Here is an 18,229-nt window from a genome sequence, read left to right as displayed (position 1 = left end):
GATGATATTTTAGTTGCATATGCAGATGTTGAAACTTGTATATATAATATAATAGCTCTCACAATATGCTATAGTTACATAGCTGCTTTTCACACTATTATTGGCCTCTTGCTAAAAGCAGGGCCAGTATACTCTCTCACAATAGTAAATCAATATTACCCTATTGAAGAAAATTTCCTATTATATAGAACTTCTAAAATATACATGCTTTATCTAACTTGCTAACCATTTTGAAATAATATCTAAGATAAATCAACATAAATCATGATCTGTCTGAATCCGATTGTTCGGCGGCTTCCCAATCTGAAGGCAAGAAATTGGTGGCAGTGTCGGAGTTTTTAATTCACCATAAGTTTGCCAGCAGAATGGATCATACAGGTGGTATTGTTCTTGAACTGGTTTTAACTCGATTGAGGTCAAAGAAACATCAACGCAAGGCAGGCTATCACTACATGCAAAGTGTACTGGCTTAACTGTGTATGTTCCCTTTATCTCTTCATAATTGATTCCTGCTAGCGCCACAGCGGCTGTTTGGTTCGAGCAGGATCTTTTATCGCAGTAGAATTGATCGATCACAATAGGGAGCTGAACTTCGGAAACTTGAATGTTTGAGAATTGTACTCCTTGCACAGAACCTGATCCACCCTGCATAAATGTCACTTAATTAGTATGACTTTAACCATTTTCATCAAGCTCAGATCTTGGAAGTGATGCAGTACATGGATTGAGAGAGAACTATGCAGGATTTGATTGAATCATACTCAAAATTGATAACACAGAAATGGTATACTACTGGATAGTAGGCTATAACAAAATACAATGCTTACTGCACATTGGAAGTGTTACTCCAGATGTTTTTTCTTTACCTTAAATTCAGGAATCATGGGAATTATGACTATATATTTTAATGCAATTTTACCTGCCATGTTTTGATTCTGACACCATTCATTGTGTTGTGCATGTTGACATCTCTGACAGTAATGTTTGAGACACAGGCTCTGGTGTTATCCTTTCCTAGGCCCCCAATGCTGATTCCATGTCCTGGTCCACAATTGACATTGTGTACATATACATTTGAGCACCCAGTTTGTATGGAAATACAATCATCTCCTGCGAAACAGTTCAAATTCGAAACAACACTTAAGCCAATTTTTGAAGAGTAAGATATATCACCTTAGTAATCTTCCTAAATACTATATGAAGTATAAAATAGATACTTCTAATATCTTAAATCTTAAAAAACAATTAATTTATTCAATCATTTAGTAATTAGGAAGATCAATGTGTTTTGTCATTTTATTCTTTTACCATATCCATTCATTATTTATAACAAGGTTTTACATGCTGTGAGAACTTTGGCTCAGGACCATGACCATCTTTGAAGCTCTATTTTCTAACAAGACAAACATAGTATTAAGTTTTCATGTTTGGATTATGCTGTTTGGGCTTCTGAACTTGACACTTGCCATGTGGCTGATTATTCATTTTCAATGAGTTGTGAGATTGTTTGTTGCTTAGTAGTGTCCAACTTTTCTGTAGAAAGGATAAGATAATGTCAGGCTCTTTTTAAGGATCATATAACTTGCATCTACTCTACGCTTTCTCCTTCTGTTTTTTCACTCTTTGTTTCCTTTTGGAATCTTTGTTTTCACTCTACCTTGTTCCTTTGTAGTATCTACTACATACCCATCTTAATATACTGGTATTTTTGCTCACAAGTCTTTTTCTATATCCTCAAACTTAGCTTATAGTATCTGTTATTCAAATGAATAAGAAAAGTGGAATAACTCATGAATCATTGAAATGCATTATTAATATTACCACATCCAAGGTTGCTGCTATGGATGAGAACATCTTTAGAGTTCTGAAGGTGAATTCCATCTGTGTTGGGGCTGTCGCCCGGCGATGATATGGTCACATCATGGACCAGGACTCCATTGCAGCTGTCAAACTTGAGATGGCATTGTGGACTATTCTGAATAGTTATGCCTGTGACAGTTGGGTAAAAACTCCCGTAGAACCTTAATGCCTGATTCAGAGAGGTTGCAATCATTATGAGTGTGTTTGGAATGCAACAAAACATGGAAATGAAATTGAAATATTATAGAATGGTCCTCACAGTTGGCTTGATGCCTGGCATCTTTACTCCAAGCTCACTTTCAACCTAGTAGAATTTGGAAAGTAAAATTATCAATTGATTAGCCTAAGTTTTAGAAGAATGAATTTAATTGAAATGATATGATGCTATATTAAGGTGCAAAAGCAAATTAAATTAAAGAAGGGTAATTACTGGCATTGGTGGTGGCTTCCCAATTGTGTGGTTCAATGGGACTATGAGCTTTTCTTCATCATCTATAGGGTCATCATATGGTTGGTCTTTCCACCAAACCGAGCCTCTTCCATCAATGACACCATTTCCTTGAATGGTGATTCCCACTAGCTTTGAGAATTCCAGCCACTGGAACATTCCTCCACCCCAAACTTTGGAGTTTGTTGGAGCAACAATGGTGCCATCAAGCTAACAAAAGAATGACTTCATTAGCCTCACTTAATACAAAAGTGTTGTCTGATCATAAGATTTTTAAACTATAAGAATTCTTATATAATTTAGGGACTTTATTGAAAATATGTAAAATTTAGGGGTTTAGTAAAAAAAATTAATCCTATTTATGAATTTTTTTTATTTTAATTCTATTATAAACCTTTAAACTATAATAATAATAGAATAACAAATACCAAGAGATGGTGGTGCTGACTGCTAAGTTTGATAGCTATTCTTTGGTATGTAATTATTCTGAAATTTGCAAAAATATGAGAGGTACAATGGTACATGTAAATGTAATTTTGTATATGATGAGTAGAAATTTAGTGTTGGTTATTTTGGTACATGTAAATCAGTAAATGTATTTTTGTTGTGGTTTGAGTCACAGGCTGAGCTACCTTTCCTGATGGGGTGGTTGTGAGTACCTGAAAAACGATGCTGGGCTTGCAGTATGGGCCCGAGAATGAGATGGGCCCCACGTAGAAGGTGTAATCTGCTGGTACCACCATGGTTGATGCCTCTACCTTACATGCTGCTGCCCACGCAGCTTCGAATGCCTGCATTGCATTTTCAATGCATAGCAACTTTATTTAATGCCACCAACCACAACCATAGTAGAATATCATCACTATATATATATATATATATGTTCAATTAAAGATAAAATTTACTATATTAAGTGATCGGTATTTGGTGATATAGATTACTCATTTTCCGGGGCAAAAAAATTGTTCTATTTGGAAAGGAAAAATTGTATTTGATACATTGAAAAAAAAAAAAAGAAAGAAAAAAATAATTAGACACCATAAATTTAACAATAGGATATCAAACTTTAAATAAAGTATTTTATATTTCGTAATTCGTTTTTTTTAAATTATTATTCATACGGTTAATATAAAAAGTAATTAGATTTATTGATGTAAGGTTACGTAATTAAATTCATGTATAAAATTATTTTATTCAAGATTAAATTTCTATAGTTAATGAGATAAATATTTAATTTTGTTAATATAATAATAAGATCAAACATCTAATATATAAAAGTTAAACCGTACATAAATAACATATTTTTATTTATTAAGAGACTGTGACCTAACTGTCTAACGAGAATCATTTGTGAAGTAGGTCCCACCTTTGTGTATTCTTTTTCATTTCTTAAACTTTCTATCTATAATCAAGCTTATGAGTTATGACTCTCTAGTTTCTTTATTTGCAAATTGTTAACTCCAAAGTAACATCCCAAAACAAAAAGGACAGAAGGACAAACCTTTCTTGTTGCTCCTAATGGAATATTACTTTGCCGTTCAAATTGATTAGACCACACACATAATCATTAACATTTATTATAGAGAAAAAAAAGATTCTTACATTGTCTTCATTAACCAAATGTTCTCTCGTGAGTGAACTACTGAACTCCCCTGCTTTCTAATGTGAATGATATTAAATAATATATTTATATTTATGTACAACTATATTAGGTATATATTAAAATTAATTATTTTAAAATATAAAAAATATATTAAAAATAAATTAAATTATATATATTTATATATAAATATATAATAACTAATTTTAATAGTTAATTTTAACATAAAAATAATATTTTTATTTATTGTTTACATTTAGAGTTACTGTTATTTTAATTGAATATCAAAAACAGAAGGCGTTTATAGACATTGGACCAATCTAATAGTAAAAGAACTAAGAGTTTAAATATTTGAGCGGGACCACACTAAAGTTGGATGGAGTAAAATAAATGTCCATACAGAATGTGTAAATTTAAGTGTTTAAATTAAGAATTTAATTTTGATTTATTAACAATGTAAAATTTTGGACGACCATTATTGTTTTTGAGAAGTAATTATTTCTGCTAACGTGTAATATATAATTGGATGATAGCATGCGTAAAACCTTAAGCAACATAAAGATTCTCATCAAGTTTCATGGCATAACAATGCATTCCCCTGAATTCTCATGGGGGCACAAACTGAAAAATCTTAGTGTTATAAAAATTTACTAGCTGAGTGTAATGAGATTGAAGAGTTAGTGAGTAAGTTACCTTGGTATCATCACAATTTCCATCACCCTTAGCTCCAAAATCTAGCACATTGAATGTGGTAGAAGAAGAGCCACCCTTGTTGTAACCTTTTGTTGGAGGACTTGGAGGGTAATCTGGGTTAGGAATTCGTGGTGGTAATGAAGGAGTGATTTTATATGGTGGTGGAGTAGACTTTGGTGATGATGATGATGATGATGGTGACTTTGGTTTTGGTTTTGAATTTGAGCCTCCACCATTATTATTATGATTACCATAATTCTTCACTTTTTTCTTCATAAGAGAAGAAGAGAAAGCTCTATTATTGTTATGCCTCCAATGCCTCCCTCTCCTTGCAATGCATGACTCAAAATTTGAACACCAAATAAGAATTGCAATTAGAAAAATGTATGTGAAGCTCTTTAAGCTAAAGCCACCTATCATTTTTTCGTGGTATGTAGTGTGAGAAAGAAAGAAAGAAAGAAAGAAAGAAAGAAAAAGAAGAATAAGTAAGTAGCTCTTTGTGTTGCCAAATAAACAAGTGACGGTTAAGTTTATATAAAGGGAAGCAGCTGAACCTAAAGGCTAATACTATTATTAATAATAATAATTAATAAGGTAGAAATTTAGGTGCAGTTAACTTCAGGTGAAGTTGATAACAGAGAGTTGTTAGATGAAAATTTAATCAAATTATTTAACGACTCTCAACTATCAACTTCATGTAAAGTTGACTACACCTGCATTTTCACCTAATAATAATAAGATGAATACTATTCTACAATCTCTGATGTCACATTCTAATTGGATGTTTATTTTAATTTGAGTTACTTTAATATTATGAGTTAATATCTTTGGAGGATGGTGACAGTCTGACAGAGGGAGAAAACGATACACTCAATGAGACAGTGATATTTGGGAGGCGCAACAACGACAATAATAAAGTAGTGGGGAGAAATAAACGTAATTAGAGAGAGTTCAAGTACCTTTTCTCGAAGAATGCTTTGGAAAAAAAAAAGACAAGGTTTAATTTTTAATATTTTAAAATATTATACAATTACCCCTTTAGTAATTTTTTAGTTGCGTTTACTCCTCCTTATTCCTTCGTCGTCGTTGCGCCTCCCAAGTATCACCGTCTCATTAAGTGTCCCATTTTCTCCTTCTGTTGGGCCATCACCGTCCTCTAAAAATATTAACTCTCATGAGATTAAAGTAATTCAGGTTAAAATAAACATCCAACTAAAATGTGACACATCAGAGAAAAATTTATATGTTATTTTAGAGAGGATAGGATAACATTCACCTAATAATAATAATTGTGCATCAGCCACACACATACATACATACATACACAAAAGTATAAAATATTTTATTCTTTGATAATGCCAGGCATTAATGATTCATTCCCATTTGTTCTTTTTCTATTTCATTAATTGATTGGTTTTTCTTTTTGTGAATTTTGGTTAGAAGGACTATATTTTAATTTTTGTTTAAATTGATGAGCAGTATGGCTGCAACTATATCTCTTGCCACATATCCAAACTCCAAAGTCATCATTTCATGTGACCTAACAAAGTGACAGTTGGGGAACTGCCATTTGCATTTTAACCATGCATACATGCTCTTGGTAACTGACAAGCCTTCACTGAATACACAAAAAAATGAGTTATCTTATTTTTATTTATAAAGGAATTATAAATTTTAAAAAATTATTCTCTTATTTCTGTACATATATAGAATAATTTTTGGTAATGAAGTAATTAGGTCAATATTAAACCTAAAAGAATTTCTCAACCCTATTAAGGAACCACATTTTTTAGCTAACATTAATTAATTTTTTAAAATTTATTTTGTTTATATTTAATTTTAAGTTCTTAATTATAATTTTTAATTCTATCTCTTAAATGATAAATTCTTAAGCCGTAAATTCTCAAAAAAAAATGTCTAATATTAATTAACTAAATTTTGGTTCTCTATATATACTTTCTCAATTAATAGTGTCCAAGTTTATTAGTATCATTGAATTTTATTCCTTAGCTCAAAGTAAGTATAGCAATAATATTGGTTTGCTTAGTAACAATATATAATTGTAAAGAACTTAAAATGTGAAAAATGACAGAGATTTCTTCAAGGGCAAGCATGTTTCAGCATCACCAGAATAAAACCATGTCATCAGTTCAGAAAAGATTCTTGTAGATGCAATCAACAAGAACTGTTAGTTCAAGAGAAATTGTCACTCGTTATTCATTTTTGTCAATTACCAATAATTATGAGAGGTGTTCATCAAATTTATTGGTCCATGCAAATTGTGCATATAAAAAGGAATTAATATATATAATTAACTTGTATTAATTAGTAATGCAATAAACCAAGATTTTGATGCAAATGGCAAAAGAAATCCACGTGAGTGGGTCTATAAATCTTTTATATACGGTCACATGCAAACTTCACGGGTCTATAATACTACTACTCTTTCTCACTTTAATTTTGTCTTCTTAAGCCATCAACCATTCCTATATTTGTTACCCTCATAATGTTAGAGAGACAAAAAAAAATAATAAAAGAACTTATTTTATTTAATATTTATTAATTATTATAATAATTAATAAATATTAAATAAAATAAATTATAATTATTTTTGATTAATTTTCTTTACTTACAAAATATTTCTGTTGTCACACAAACACTCCTTATTATTAACTTTTAATTTAATTCCTTCCATCTTCCCTTTTTATGATTCTCCCTCTTTTTCTTTCTTTTCCTCTTTATTCAACAAAGTGAAAATTTTTTGGTGTAACTCTAAGAGTCTAAGTGAATAATAATAATAATAATAATAATAATAATAATAATAATAATAATAATAATAATAATAATAATAATAATGGAGTATAGGTGCCATTGGCAAAGAATTTCAGGTAAGAATTTGAATTTCAATTAATCAGCAAGTCAGCACATTGTAGAGTAGAAAAGATGTCATAGACATATTTCTTTCACTAGACATAGAAAATTATGAATTATGTATAAACAACCATGCAATGCTAGATCACCGATAAATTTATCATTTTAGGTTAATATTTAATAAATTCTAAATTTTAAATTATAAATTTTAATAGTATAAAAATAAGGTATTGATCAAAAATATTGGTTAATATTAATGAAAAAAATTGTCCTTTAACACTTTTTTATTCACTTAATCAATCAACTTTAAATTATTTTTTTATTTTAAATTTTAAACCTTAAATTATAAATTCTAAATCTTAAATCCTCTTAAAAAATAATAGTTTAAAAAAAAAGTAACTTTCCACATGGTTAAATTCAAAACATAGATGTGCTTTCAACAAAAAGTGAAACATATATTTTACATAACAGATAGAGTTGCTTATTATTACATAAACATGGAAGTTAATTGTTTTTATTTTCATGGTAATAATATATAATTGGATAAATTGATGGAAACATAGTAAGTCACCAAAAAGATTGAAGAAATTAATTAAAGTTAATACACTTATATTAATATTGGCGTTTAGGATGACAAAGAAAGGCACGAGGTGGGGTGATGTATGATGAAACATGAAACATGGTGGCTACATATTTACGATAATGCCACTGCAGGTTAATTTCTTCATCTATTCAGCTTGAAAGATACCCTTTCACATGTCCCTTTCCCTCCAGGTATAATAGCATGTAGTAATTAAGATTGATTCTAAATGAGTAAAATCTTATTAACAAAGATATAAAATATAGAAGCTACTAGAAATAAACAATAGTATGTAGTACGGTTAAGAACTTCAATTAAAACAACAATTTGATTTGGTTCAACGATTATAATAGATTTTGTACTTTATTTTTACCTGTCACTCTATCTGTTTCATTATTGGTGACTAGTTTATTTCACAAATAAATAACATTATTTACTTTTGGTTCAAAGAATGCATATATACCACTTTTTTAATTTTGATATGGAGTAAGTAATGGTGTATAGCATAGTTATGGGGATATAGGGTGTTTCATCAAGTTGTGATGATTGCGTCAAGCAAATCGGACGGTCCAATGGGAAGGAGAGTAATCGGACGGTCCGATTACAGTAATCGGAGAGTCTGATTTGTGTACCTTAAATTTTTTCAAATTTTTAATACAAATCGGATGGTTCGATTTGTGTACTCCACAATTTTAAAAAACACTAAAAATTACAATATTAAAATATATCACTCATTTTATTTTTATATCAAAATTTTTTAGCCCATATATACATGTAATTATGAACTCACATATTTACAATGATATGATATATCCTTTTGTCAATTAAGAAAAGAAAATTATATCCAACATATATATGCATTTATAATAATGTCCCACCCCTGAACCCTAGGACATTAAAATTTAAAACCACATGTGTGTACTATTTATTCTTTTATTATTATTATTATTTCCCCCTACACTATATGTTATATTTGTACTAGCTAGTAATTATATAATAGTTTTAATTGAAGTTCACATTCTATCCAATAATAATGTAGAGGAATGATTAAGAATTTTAATTATTTTTAATTAATAATTCAAATGTATATTTAATTTTTAAAAGATAAAAAAGTTTAAAATATCCAAAATTTCTTTTATTAAAATTAGAAAAATAAAGAGAAAAATAGTTTAAACTTTCGATTCATTTTCATAATTAATATATATGATGAATTAATTTATATAGAGATAGAGAGTGGGAAGAAGAAAATGTTGCACCACACAAGTTCCTTAGTAGTGGTCTATTTGAATTATATTGCTCGTGAACTTTTAAAGTATTCTCGTGACCTTCATGCACACAAAGATGATTAGATTCTTCGATTCTGATTTGTATATAATTTATTTATTATTGTTAGAAAATCATTAGAATCAATTTAGATCAATTAGTATCGTCTATATTTATATAGTATATCTGTACATTAATTGTAAGATTCTATGTCTTTATTACTCTGATTCATTTAGCACCTATAAATACCCCTTGTATATTGTACCTTTTGATCACAACTCAATAATACACTTTTCAGATTACTCTCTCAGTCTCTTGTTTCTAACAAGGTATCAAGAGCTTAGATCTTTTTTTTTTTCAATGAATATTAGTTCATAGCCCCATTGTTTTTTCCTTTCCGACAATGTTCTTTGGCCTCTTTTTTCGTTTCCTTTTCGACGCTTTGGTTCGTCACCCCTGTAACCATCTTGTTCGTCTTGTCACCGTGATTCCAATGCAACCAGAACCGCCGCCATACGCCTCCAGACATGCCTCCACGCGCCGTCGAAAGACGCTACCACGACCAGGTTGATCTTCCTTCCAGATTCCACCCGTGCCTCTTTGCTCGCATTTTTCGATTTGTTTCCGACGCTTTGGTTCGTCACCTCCGGCATTATTGTGATCTTCTCTTCGTCAGCTCTCCAACGCCGCCGACATCGCCGCCATCACCCACCGGATGCGCCGTCACGCGCCGCCGGAAGTTCGCTGTCCACCTCCATTATTTCTCCTTCCAGAGGCTTCAGCAGTCGTTAGATCTCGGCGCCGATCGGACGTTCCTCACGCTCCCACGTGTCGCGACGTTAGCCTTCCTCGCCTCCAGTTTTCAGCAACCGTTGATCTTGGTGCAGATCCAACGCTCCTGGTGCTGCCACGTGTGGCCCGAAGCCATCATTGGTTGACCCGCACTTCCACCTCGCTGCCAGTGTGTCTCTCTCCCTCCTCTCAGGTGCCGCCACGTGTCATTGTCTTGCTGACATGGCGCTGACGAGACTGCTGATGTGGCACTGACATGGCGCTGATGTGGCAGACAAGTGGGACCCTCCCTAAGGTTTTTTGGTGGGCTCTTTCCGATTCTGCACTCCGATTTCTCATTTTCTGCTCTGAAATTGCCGTTTTCTCTTCTCTCTTTGATCTTTGTGATTGCTATCATGGAAAAGCCAGATGTTTTTGCTGCCACCGACAGAAATGGTAAATTCTGTCGAAGCTGTAACCGTTCTAGGCACCTCTTCCCCGACTGTCCTTCTATTGAATGTCGCACATGCCACCAGAAAGGTCATATTAGCTACCATTGTTCACAGCTGTTCTGCCGTTACTGCAAGCTCTCGGGACATTTAATTGCTGCCTGTCCTACTCATCCACCACATCCTAGTCCACTCAACTCGTCTCCTGTCTCTCTTTCTGATATTGCATCTCTTCTTCAGCGTCTTCTCTCTATTTCTGGTAATACCCCTGCTGTTTTTTCCACCCCTCCAGGTAATTCTAAATGGTACTTTGACTCGGGTTGCTTTAATCACATGTCTCTGTTGCGTAATATTTTCTCGTCCATGTCTAACACTATAAATGGACCTTCTGTCAATACTGCAAATGGCTCCCTCTTGCACGCAATACACAAGGGTTCTATATCCCAGTCAACTCTTAATCTTCCTGATACTTATTATATTCCCAAATTAAACTTCAATCTTATTTCTGTTGGTCAACTTGTTAATCTGGGTTTTGAAGTCACTTTTTCTGTTTTTGGTTGTCATGTACAGGATCCTCGGACGGGACAAATCATCAAGACTGGACGTAAGGTCGGAAGGTTGTTCGAACTCGAGAATCTTCATATTCCTCCTGTACCAAATCTATGTGCTGCTTCTTCTCCCTCTACCCTCCACTTATGGCATCAGCGTCTTGCCCACACCTCCTTAGGAAAACTGCGTCCTCTTGTCTCTCAGGGTGTTTTAGGTCAGGTTCCAAATGAATCTTTTGATTGCATTTCTTGCCAAACTGCCAAACAACCTGCTTTATCTTTTCACAATAATTCATCTATTGCTTGCTCTCCTTTTGATCTCATTCACTCTGATGTTTGGGGCCCCGCTCCCACTGCCTCTATGGGCGGAGCTCGATACTTTGTCGTTTTTATTGATGATTATTCCCGTTTTACTTGGGTTTATTTGATGACTAATCGCCATGAGTTACCTCAGATCTATATCAACTTTGCTACTATGATTAAAACTCAGTTTTCCAAGGTCATTAAGGTTTTCCAACGTGATAATGCTATGGAATACCGTGATTCCAAACTCTTATCCTTTCTTATAGAACAGGGTACTTTGTCTGAGTTTTCTTGTCCTGGTACATCTCAACAAAATGGTAGAGCTGAACGCAAACACCGTCACATTCTTGACTCCGTCTTGGCAATGCTCCTTTCTTTTTCGTGTCCTGAACGTACTTGGGGTGAAGCAGTTCTTACTGTTGTTCATGTTATCAATAGACTCCCTTCTTCTGTTCTTGGTAATGTTACTCCCTTTGAGCGTCTTTATCATACCTCCCCAGATTATAGTTCTCTTCGAGTTTTCGGTTGTGTATGTTTTGTTCTTCGTCAGCCTCATGAACATAGTAAACATGAACCTCGGTCTCGTATGTGTTGTTTTTTTTGTTATGGCACTGAACACAAGGGTTATCATTGTTGGGATCCTCTCTCTAAACGTATTCGTATATCTCGTCATGTTGTCTTCTGGGAGCACCACATGTTTTCTCGATTCTCATCCTTTGAGTCCATTCCTACTACTGAGTCACCTTTGTTTACTAACTCCAATGTTGATCTTTTTCCTAGTGATGATTCTACAGATTCTATCTCGAGTGACCCTCCACAGTCTCCTGTTCTTCCGCCTTCTCCATCTCCCGATGATTCCAGACCGGACGATGATCCTGCTCCTACCGTCATGCCTCCTCCTCCCGCTCGTTCTTCTAGGGTAAGAAATCCACCTCCTCATCTTTTTGATTACCATTGCTTTTCTACTATTCTTCATCAACATGAACCTAAGACATTCAGAGAAGCCTCCTCAAACCCAAATTGGCAACAAGCAATGCAAGAAGAATTACAGGTACTTGAAAAAGCACACACTTAGGATCTGGTTGATCCTCCTTCTGATCAGGAAGTTGTGGGCAGTAGATGGGTATACAAGATCAAGACTCGCTCTGATGGCTCTATTGACCGTTATAAGGCCCGCTTGGTTGCTCAAGGTTGTACGCAAGAGTATGGTATTGATTATGAAGAGACTTTTTCCCCTGTCGCTCGTCTTACGTCTGTTAGAGCTCTTCTTGCCATTGTCGCGGTTAAAAAATGGTCTCTCAGTCAGATGGATGTGAAGAATGCATTTCTTAATGGGGATTTGAAAAAGAAAGTCTATATGAAACCATCTCCGGGATATCCTTGTCCTTCTAATAAGGTTTGTCTCCTTCGCAAGGCACTTTATGGACTTAAGCAAGCTCCTCGTGAATGGTTTGACAAGTTCAGCACTACCATATGCAGTCTTGGTTTTACTTCTAGCCCTCATGAGAATGCGCTCTTCATTCGTAAAAGCGAACGTGGATGACATGATCATTACTGGGGATGATGTTGATGGTATCTCTGATCTCAAGGCCTCACTTCACCGTACCTTTGAGATGAAAGATCTTGGTTCTCTCAGTTATTTTCTTGGTCTCGAGGTCATCTCCACCGATGATGGCATCTATCTCTCTCAGGCTAAGTATGCTTCAGATCTTCTTGCTCGCGCTGGGATTACAGATAGTCGCACTGAGTCTACTCCTCTTGAGCCTAATGTTCGATTTACCCCTATGGATGGCACTGTTTTGGATAATCCGACTCTCTATCGACAGTTAGTTGGCGATCTCGTCTACTTGACTGTCACCCGACCAGACATCGCCTATCCGGTTCATGTACTTAGCCAGTTCTTGTCAGCTCCTCGTACTACTCACTATGCGGCAGTTCTTCGCATTCTTCGCTACATCAAAGGCACTCTATTTCATGGCCTTTATTTTTCTGCCCATTCCTCTTTGTCTCTTCAGGCTTACTCCGATGCTGATTGGGCTGGTGATCCCACTGATCGTCGTTCTACTACTGGTTACTGTTTGTTTCTTGGCGACGCTCTCATTTCTTGGCGTGCTAAGAAGCAAACGTTCACTGCTCGCTCAAGCACAGAAGCTGAGTACCGTGCCCTCGCTGACACCACTGCTGAAGTTATCTCGGTTCGTTGGCTTCTCGAAGATTTCGGTGCTCCTTAGTCGTCCCCTACTGATGTTTTTTGTGATAACCGCAGTGCTATTCAGATCGCCCATAATGATGTGTTTCATGAACGCACCAAACACATTGAGATTGATTGTCACTTTGTTCGGCAACGTATCCTTATTGATGCTGTTCGTCTCATTGCTGTTGGAACACTAGATCAGACTGCTGATATCTTCACGAAAGCTCATCACCCGACTCGTTTCCGGACTTTGTTATCCAAACTCAAGTTGGTATCCTTAGCTCCCACTTGAGTTTGAGGGGGGGATGTTAGAGAATCATTAAAATCAATTTAGATCAATTAGTATCGTCTATATTTATATAGTATATCTGTACATTAATTGTAGGATTCTATGTCTTTATTACTTTGATTCATTTAGCACCTATAAATACCCCTTATATATTGTACCTTTTGATCATAACTCAATAATACATTTTTCAGATTACTCTTTCATTCTCTTGTTTCTAACAATTATTATTAAGTTGTTGTGAATATGATTCATTATTCATGGACAAACTAATGATAAACAATTTCATTTTCATGCTTTCACTTCACACGTTCGTCCACATACACAACAAAATATGAACCAAACCAATAATTAGAGACACTCTGAGACAGTAATGTATGTTACTTGCACATTATTTATTCCTTACCCCACTAGCAGCTAGCTAGTATATTATTTATGTTTATATATAAAAATGAAAAAAAAAGCATGTTAATATAGTATTAGAGATATACTACAATTTTGATTTGAAAAAATTTGAAGAGTAAAACTAATTATTACGATATTCAAAGGAATTAATTTTTTTTTCTCCCTAAGAATAAGGTAGCTAGGGAGATACATCATACATACTTATTGCCTTTTTCTTTTTTTTTTTAAAAAAAAAAATTGCACTCTTTTGTTAAAACAATTAGTGATGATCAAGAAAATATGTGAAAATCATTTATACTATAAATAGATTCCTTTGCAAGTTTGCACCAACCTCCAAAAGAGTGAAATGTCTCTTGTTGTTTGATTTTTCAACAAGTTGGTTTAATAACGATAATAATAATAATAATTATACATCTCTCTTATATTAAATACATTGATTAGATATATATACTATGGAACTCGTTCATGTAGGGTCACTTTGCCATTCTCTAATAATCTTATTGCACTATCGTATTATCTATTGAAGAAATTTAGAAGCCAACAAAATCGTTTAATATTTAATTTGCGCCACATAAATTACATAAATACGTCACACGTAGCAACTTTCTTTTGTTTTTTCCCCTAATAAGAATTCAAATAAAGTCATAAAGAGAAATTATATTGAGACGGAAAATGCCAAACATGACACACTGTTGGCGGCTTTAATTATCTAAAACCTTGTTTTCATGCTGCTTAAGATCTATCGTTTTTTAGAACATTATTATACAAATGTTTCTATAGACTAAAAAAAAATGAACCAAAAAAACCAAAACATTACCCTGATAAAAATATAATTTAATCTTTATAAAAATATAATCTTAGGTCCAATAATTTATAAAACTATTTGATTTTTGTCTCTGAAAAAGTATGATAAATTGGTTTAGAAAGTACAAACCATTATTTGAAGTAACTTAAATAATGAAATTATTACAATATTTTAGAGACTTAAAAAGCTAAAATACATGTATTATTACTTTAATGTAGAGATTAAAAAATAATACAAACGAATTAACTAAATATTTTTAAAAATATTAGAACCTGAACGGGAAATTAAAATATATATATATATATATATATATATATATATATATATATATATAGAAATCAAAACTGAAATATGCAATATTTTAAAAAACTTAAAAATCCTATTCAAGTATTCAGGCATTTAACAATAATTAATTAGAAACCTCATTAAGGCCTCAACAATGGATTCACATGCTTTTGGTTCACGGATTGTTCTAGAATTTGAAGATGAAGCAGTGATAGAGCAATTTCTTTTTTATTAAAAAAAAAAAAAAGAAGATGTACATGCATGTACATATATAGAGCAATAATAAAGATGCAATATAATCAGAGTTGAAAATTTCCAATTGGAGAATGGAGATTATTATTTCTCCTTGTAGCTGTTGCTAATATGTTACACTTTTGGTGCATGTGAATTTTGAAATTTCGGTTGGAAGAAGTTAGAAGTTACATTTGTCTACATGTGAATGTGAATGATCATCATTTTTATTTCCCTATTCTATAAGTTAATATATAAATACTAAAGACAAATGTGTATTTTGTCGACAATATCTTGTTTGTTTGCTATTGGTCTTCCCTGTGATCATAGCCTATATAAAGGGTCACTTTCGTTAAAGATAAATAATATTATGTTATATACTAAATCTATTCAATAAATATTAAACGATTTTTATGTCTAATCTAGTATTAGAGAAAAATAAATTAACTACAATATACAAATATAAAAACTAAAATATTATGTAATATATATAAACAGTAATCAAATTATATGGTCACTAAAAATTATTTTATATATTTTTAATCTATATTTTTTATTTTAATTTATATTTTATATGAATAGAATAACTGATTTTTTTTGTCTATATAATAGAAATATAAAAAAATGATATTATATATATAGGGTAAAGTACTAAATTGGTCCCCTAGGTTTGGGCGTAATTCTGTTTTGGTCCTTAAGGTTTAAAGTGTTCTATTTGAATCCAAAACGTTTTCATTTAGCATCAATTTAGTCCCACAGTGAGGTCAAAATTAAATAATTAACAAAATGTCCTACATAACAACAGTTCAAGAACAAAATCGATAATCTGGAGAACAAGTACAAGCTCTAGAGGCACAAAATCAACTATTGATGCATCAATACATTTATTTATCATTTTCTTTAGTTTTATAGAAAATATTTTATTTATATTATAAAAAATAATAAATAAATGTATTGATGTATCAATGGTTGATTTTATGCCTCCGGAGCTTGTACTTGTTCTCCAAATTATCGATTTTGTTCTTGAACTGTTGTTATATAGGACATTTTGTTAATTATTTAATTTTGACCTCACTGTGAGACTAAATTGATGCTAAATGAAAACGTTTTGGATTCAAATAGAACACTTTAAACTTTAAGGATCAAAACAGAATTACGCCCAAACCTAGGGGACCAATTTAGTACTTTACCCATATATATATATATATATATATATATATATATATATATATATATATATATATATATATATATATATAAGTCCCTAAAGATTTTTGCTCCATCACAATAATTTCATTGGAGGAGAATTTTCGGAGACCCTTTATCTGAAAATTTTTGGCCTATAAGGCAGGAGCATTGACCCTTATCCCACGGCAGAAAATGAGACACATATTCACACACAGCCGAAAAAAAAAAAAAAAGCCTATAATTTTGTCTATGGTTAATGTTCACCATGTGCATCCAAGTGACCCTTTTGGTTTTTGGCCACTATAGAATGTTCATTTTGTTGTAAAGATCAAAGCTTCCATAATAATTACTATATGATGTATAAAAAATGAGGAAGTATAGGGAGCTAATGCAGTATCTGTACAATGTATATAATAGAGGTTTAGGGATGTTCGATTCAGTAGGATATCAGATGTTTATTATTCCTGGTAAGTATTGTGTTTAAAAAATTAATAATATTTTATTCTAAATATTTATTTTTTATCTTATATTGGGCCAAATAAATAGTCCATTATACATATTGTACAAATACTCTATTTGACTCTCTAGCGGAATTCATAAAAAATGTCTTAAGATTAGAGAAGGAGAAGAAAGGAAACGCCGTACGTTTTTTAGAAGACAATTTTATAAAAATGGTGTCGTAAGCTTAATCATTGTATATCTGTTCCTTTGTCTTAGGGAAACACTATTAATTCTTATCCTTTAATTAAACAACGTATGAATATGATAATTAATGTGTCATGTGTATATCGTAGCTTGTAGATATGACACTTGCTTATACCGTATTAGTTCTTTAAAATCATACTTAGTTATCACAGGTATAACTTTTGCTGTTATTAGCTGTATACATCAAGGGAACAAAAGAATCAGAAGATCATAATTATAATAGTGACATAGTAACTACTAATCAGAGCCATTTAAAAATAAAAGAACAAAAAGTGGATATACAATTCCATAAAAACTTTGGAACAAAGATAGAATATAATTATATTCTGTAATATTGTGGTTGGAAATATTATATTCAAATATTATTAAAAAAATGTTTGTATCAAATACTACTATCTTTTCTCAGATGAGAAATAAAATTTTATATTTTAGACAAAAGATTATTTTTTAAAAAATTAAATTTAAAAATTTCAAACAAATATGAGAATAATATACTTCCAAATTTTTATGGACAATTTAAAATATGCTAATACCAATTCGAATATGGTGGAAATATATATGCCCCATGAAAGTTGATAAGCTTAGTCAAAGGGAAGCTTGTAACTACTCATAGTTGGTCACCTCAATTTGGCACTTCATGCAAATTTTATAACTAAAGAGCATTTTTTTTTTTTTAAATGTATGGTCTTAGTTGGCACTATTAAGATTTAGGATTTCATAATATTACATATGATATCATGAGTT

The 18,229-nt window shown here is 32.3% G+C and overlaps 1 protein-coding gene and 1 long non-coding RNA gene across 2 annotated transcripts; one reads left to right on the top strand and one right to left on the bottom strand.

Annotated features, from left to right (window-relative positions):
- Positions 1–26: 26 nt before the first annotated feature.
- On the bottom strand, positions 27–5,134 carry LOC112733896 (polygalacturonase At1g48100). Its single transcript, XM_025783003.3, has 7 exons — positions 4,602–5,134; positions 2,968–3,099; positions 2,291–2,518; positions 2,120–2,164; positions 1,822–2,029; positions 920–1,110; positions 27–645 (listed from the first exon to the last, which is right to left on the bottom strand). Exons 1-7 carry the CDS (start codon positions 5,019–5,021, stop codon positions 253–255), a joined length of 1,617 nt encoding a protein of 538 aa, XP_025638788.1. The 5' UTR covers positions 5,022–5,134; the 3' UTR covers positions 27–252.
- LOC140178078 (uncharacterized) lies at positions 1,029–1,517 on the top strand. Its single transcript, XR_011870246.1, has 2 exons — positions 1,029–1,159; positions 1,335–1,517. It is a non-coding gene; the product is annotated as an uncharacterized lncRNA (long non-coding RNA).
- Positions 5,135–18,229: the final 13,095 nt, after the last annotated feature.

This window comes from Arachis hypogaea, chromosome 13 (genome assembly GCF_003086295.3).
Source record: "Arachis hypogaea cultivar Tifrunner chromosome 13, arahy.Tifrunner.gnm2.J5K5, whole genome shotgun sequence".
Taxonomy (NCBI): Eukaryota; Viridiplantae; Streptophyta; class Magnoliopsida; order Fabales; family Fabaceae; genus Arachis; species Arachis hypogaea.
This window is presented reverse-complemented; position numbering and strand designations above follow the sequence as displayed.

Coding starts and splice junctions, on each gene's coding strand:
- LOC112733896 (XM_025783003.3), bottom strand. CDS start 5,021: ATGATAGGTGGCTTTAGCTTAAAGAGCTTCACATACATTTTTCTAATT. Junction 2,165..2,290: donor GGAAGCCACCACCAATGCCA/GTAATTACCCTT, acceptor AAATTCTACTAG/GTTGAAAGTGAGCTTGGAGT. Junction 2,030..2,119: donor TGCCAGGCATCAAGCCAACT/GTGAGGACCATT, acceptor TCTCTGAATCAG/GCATTAAGGTTCTACGGGAG.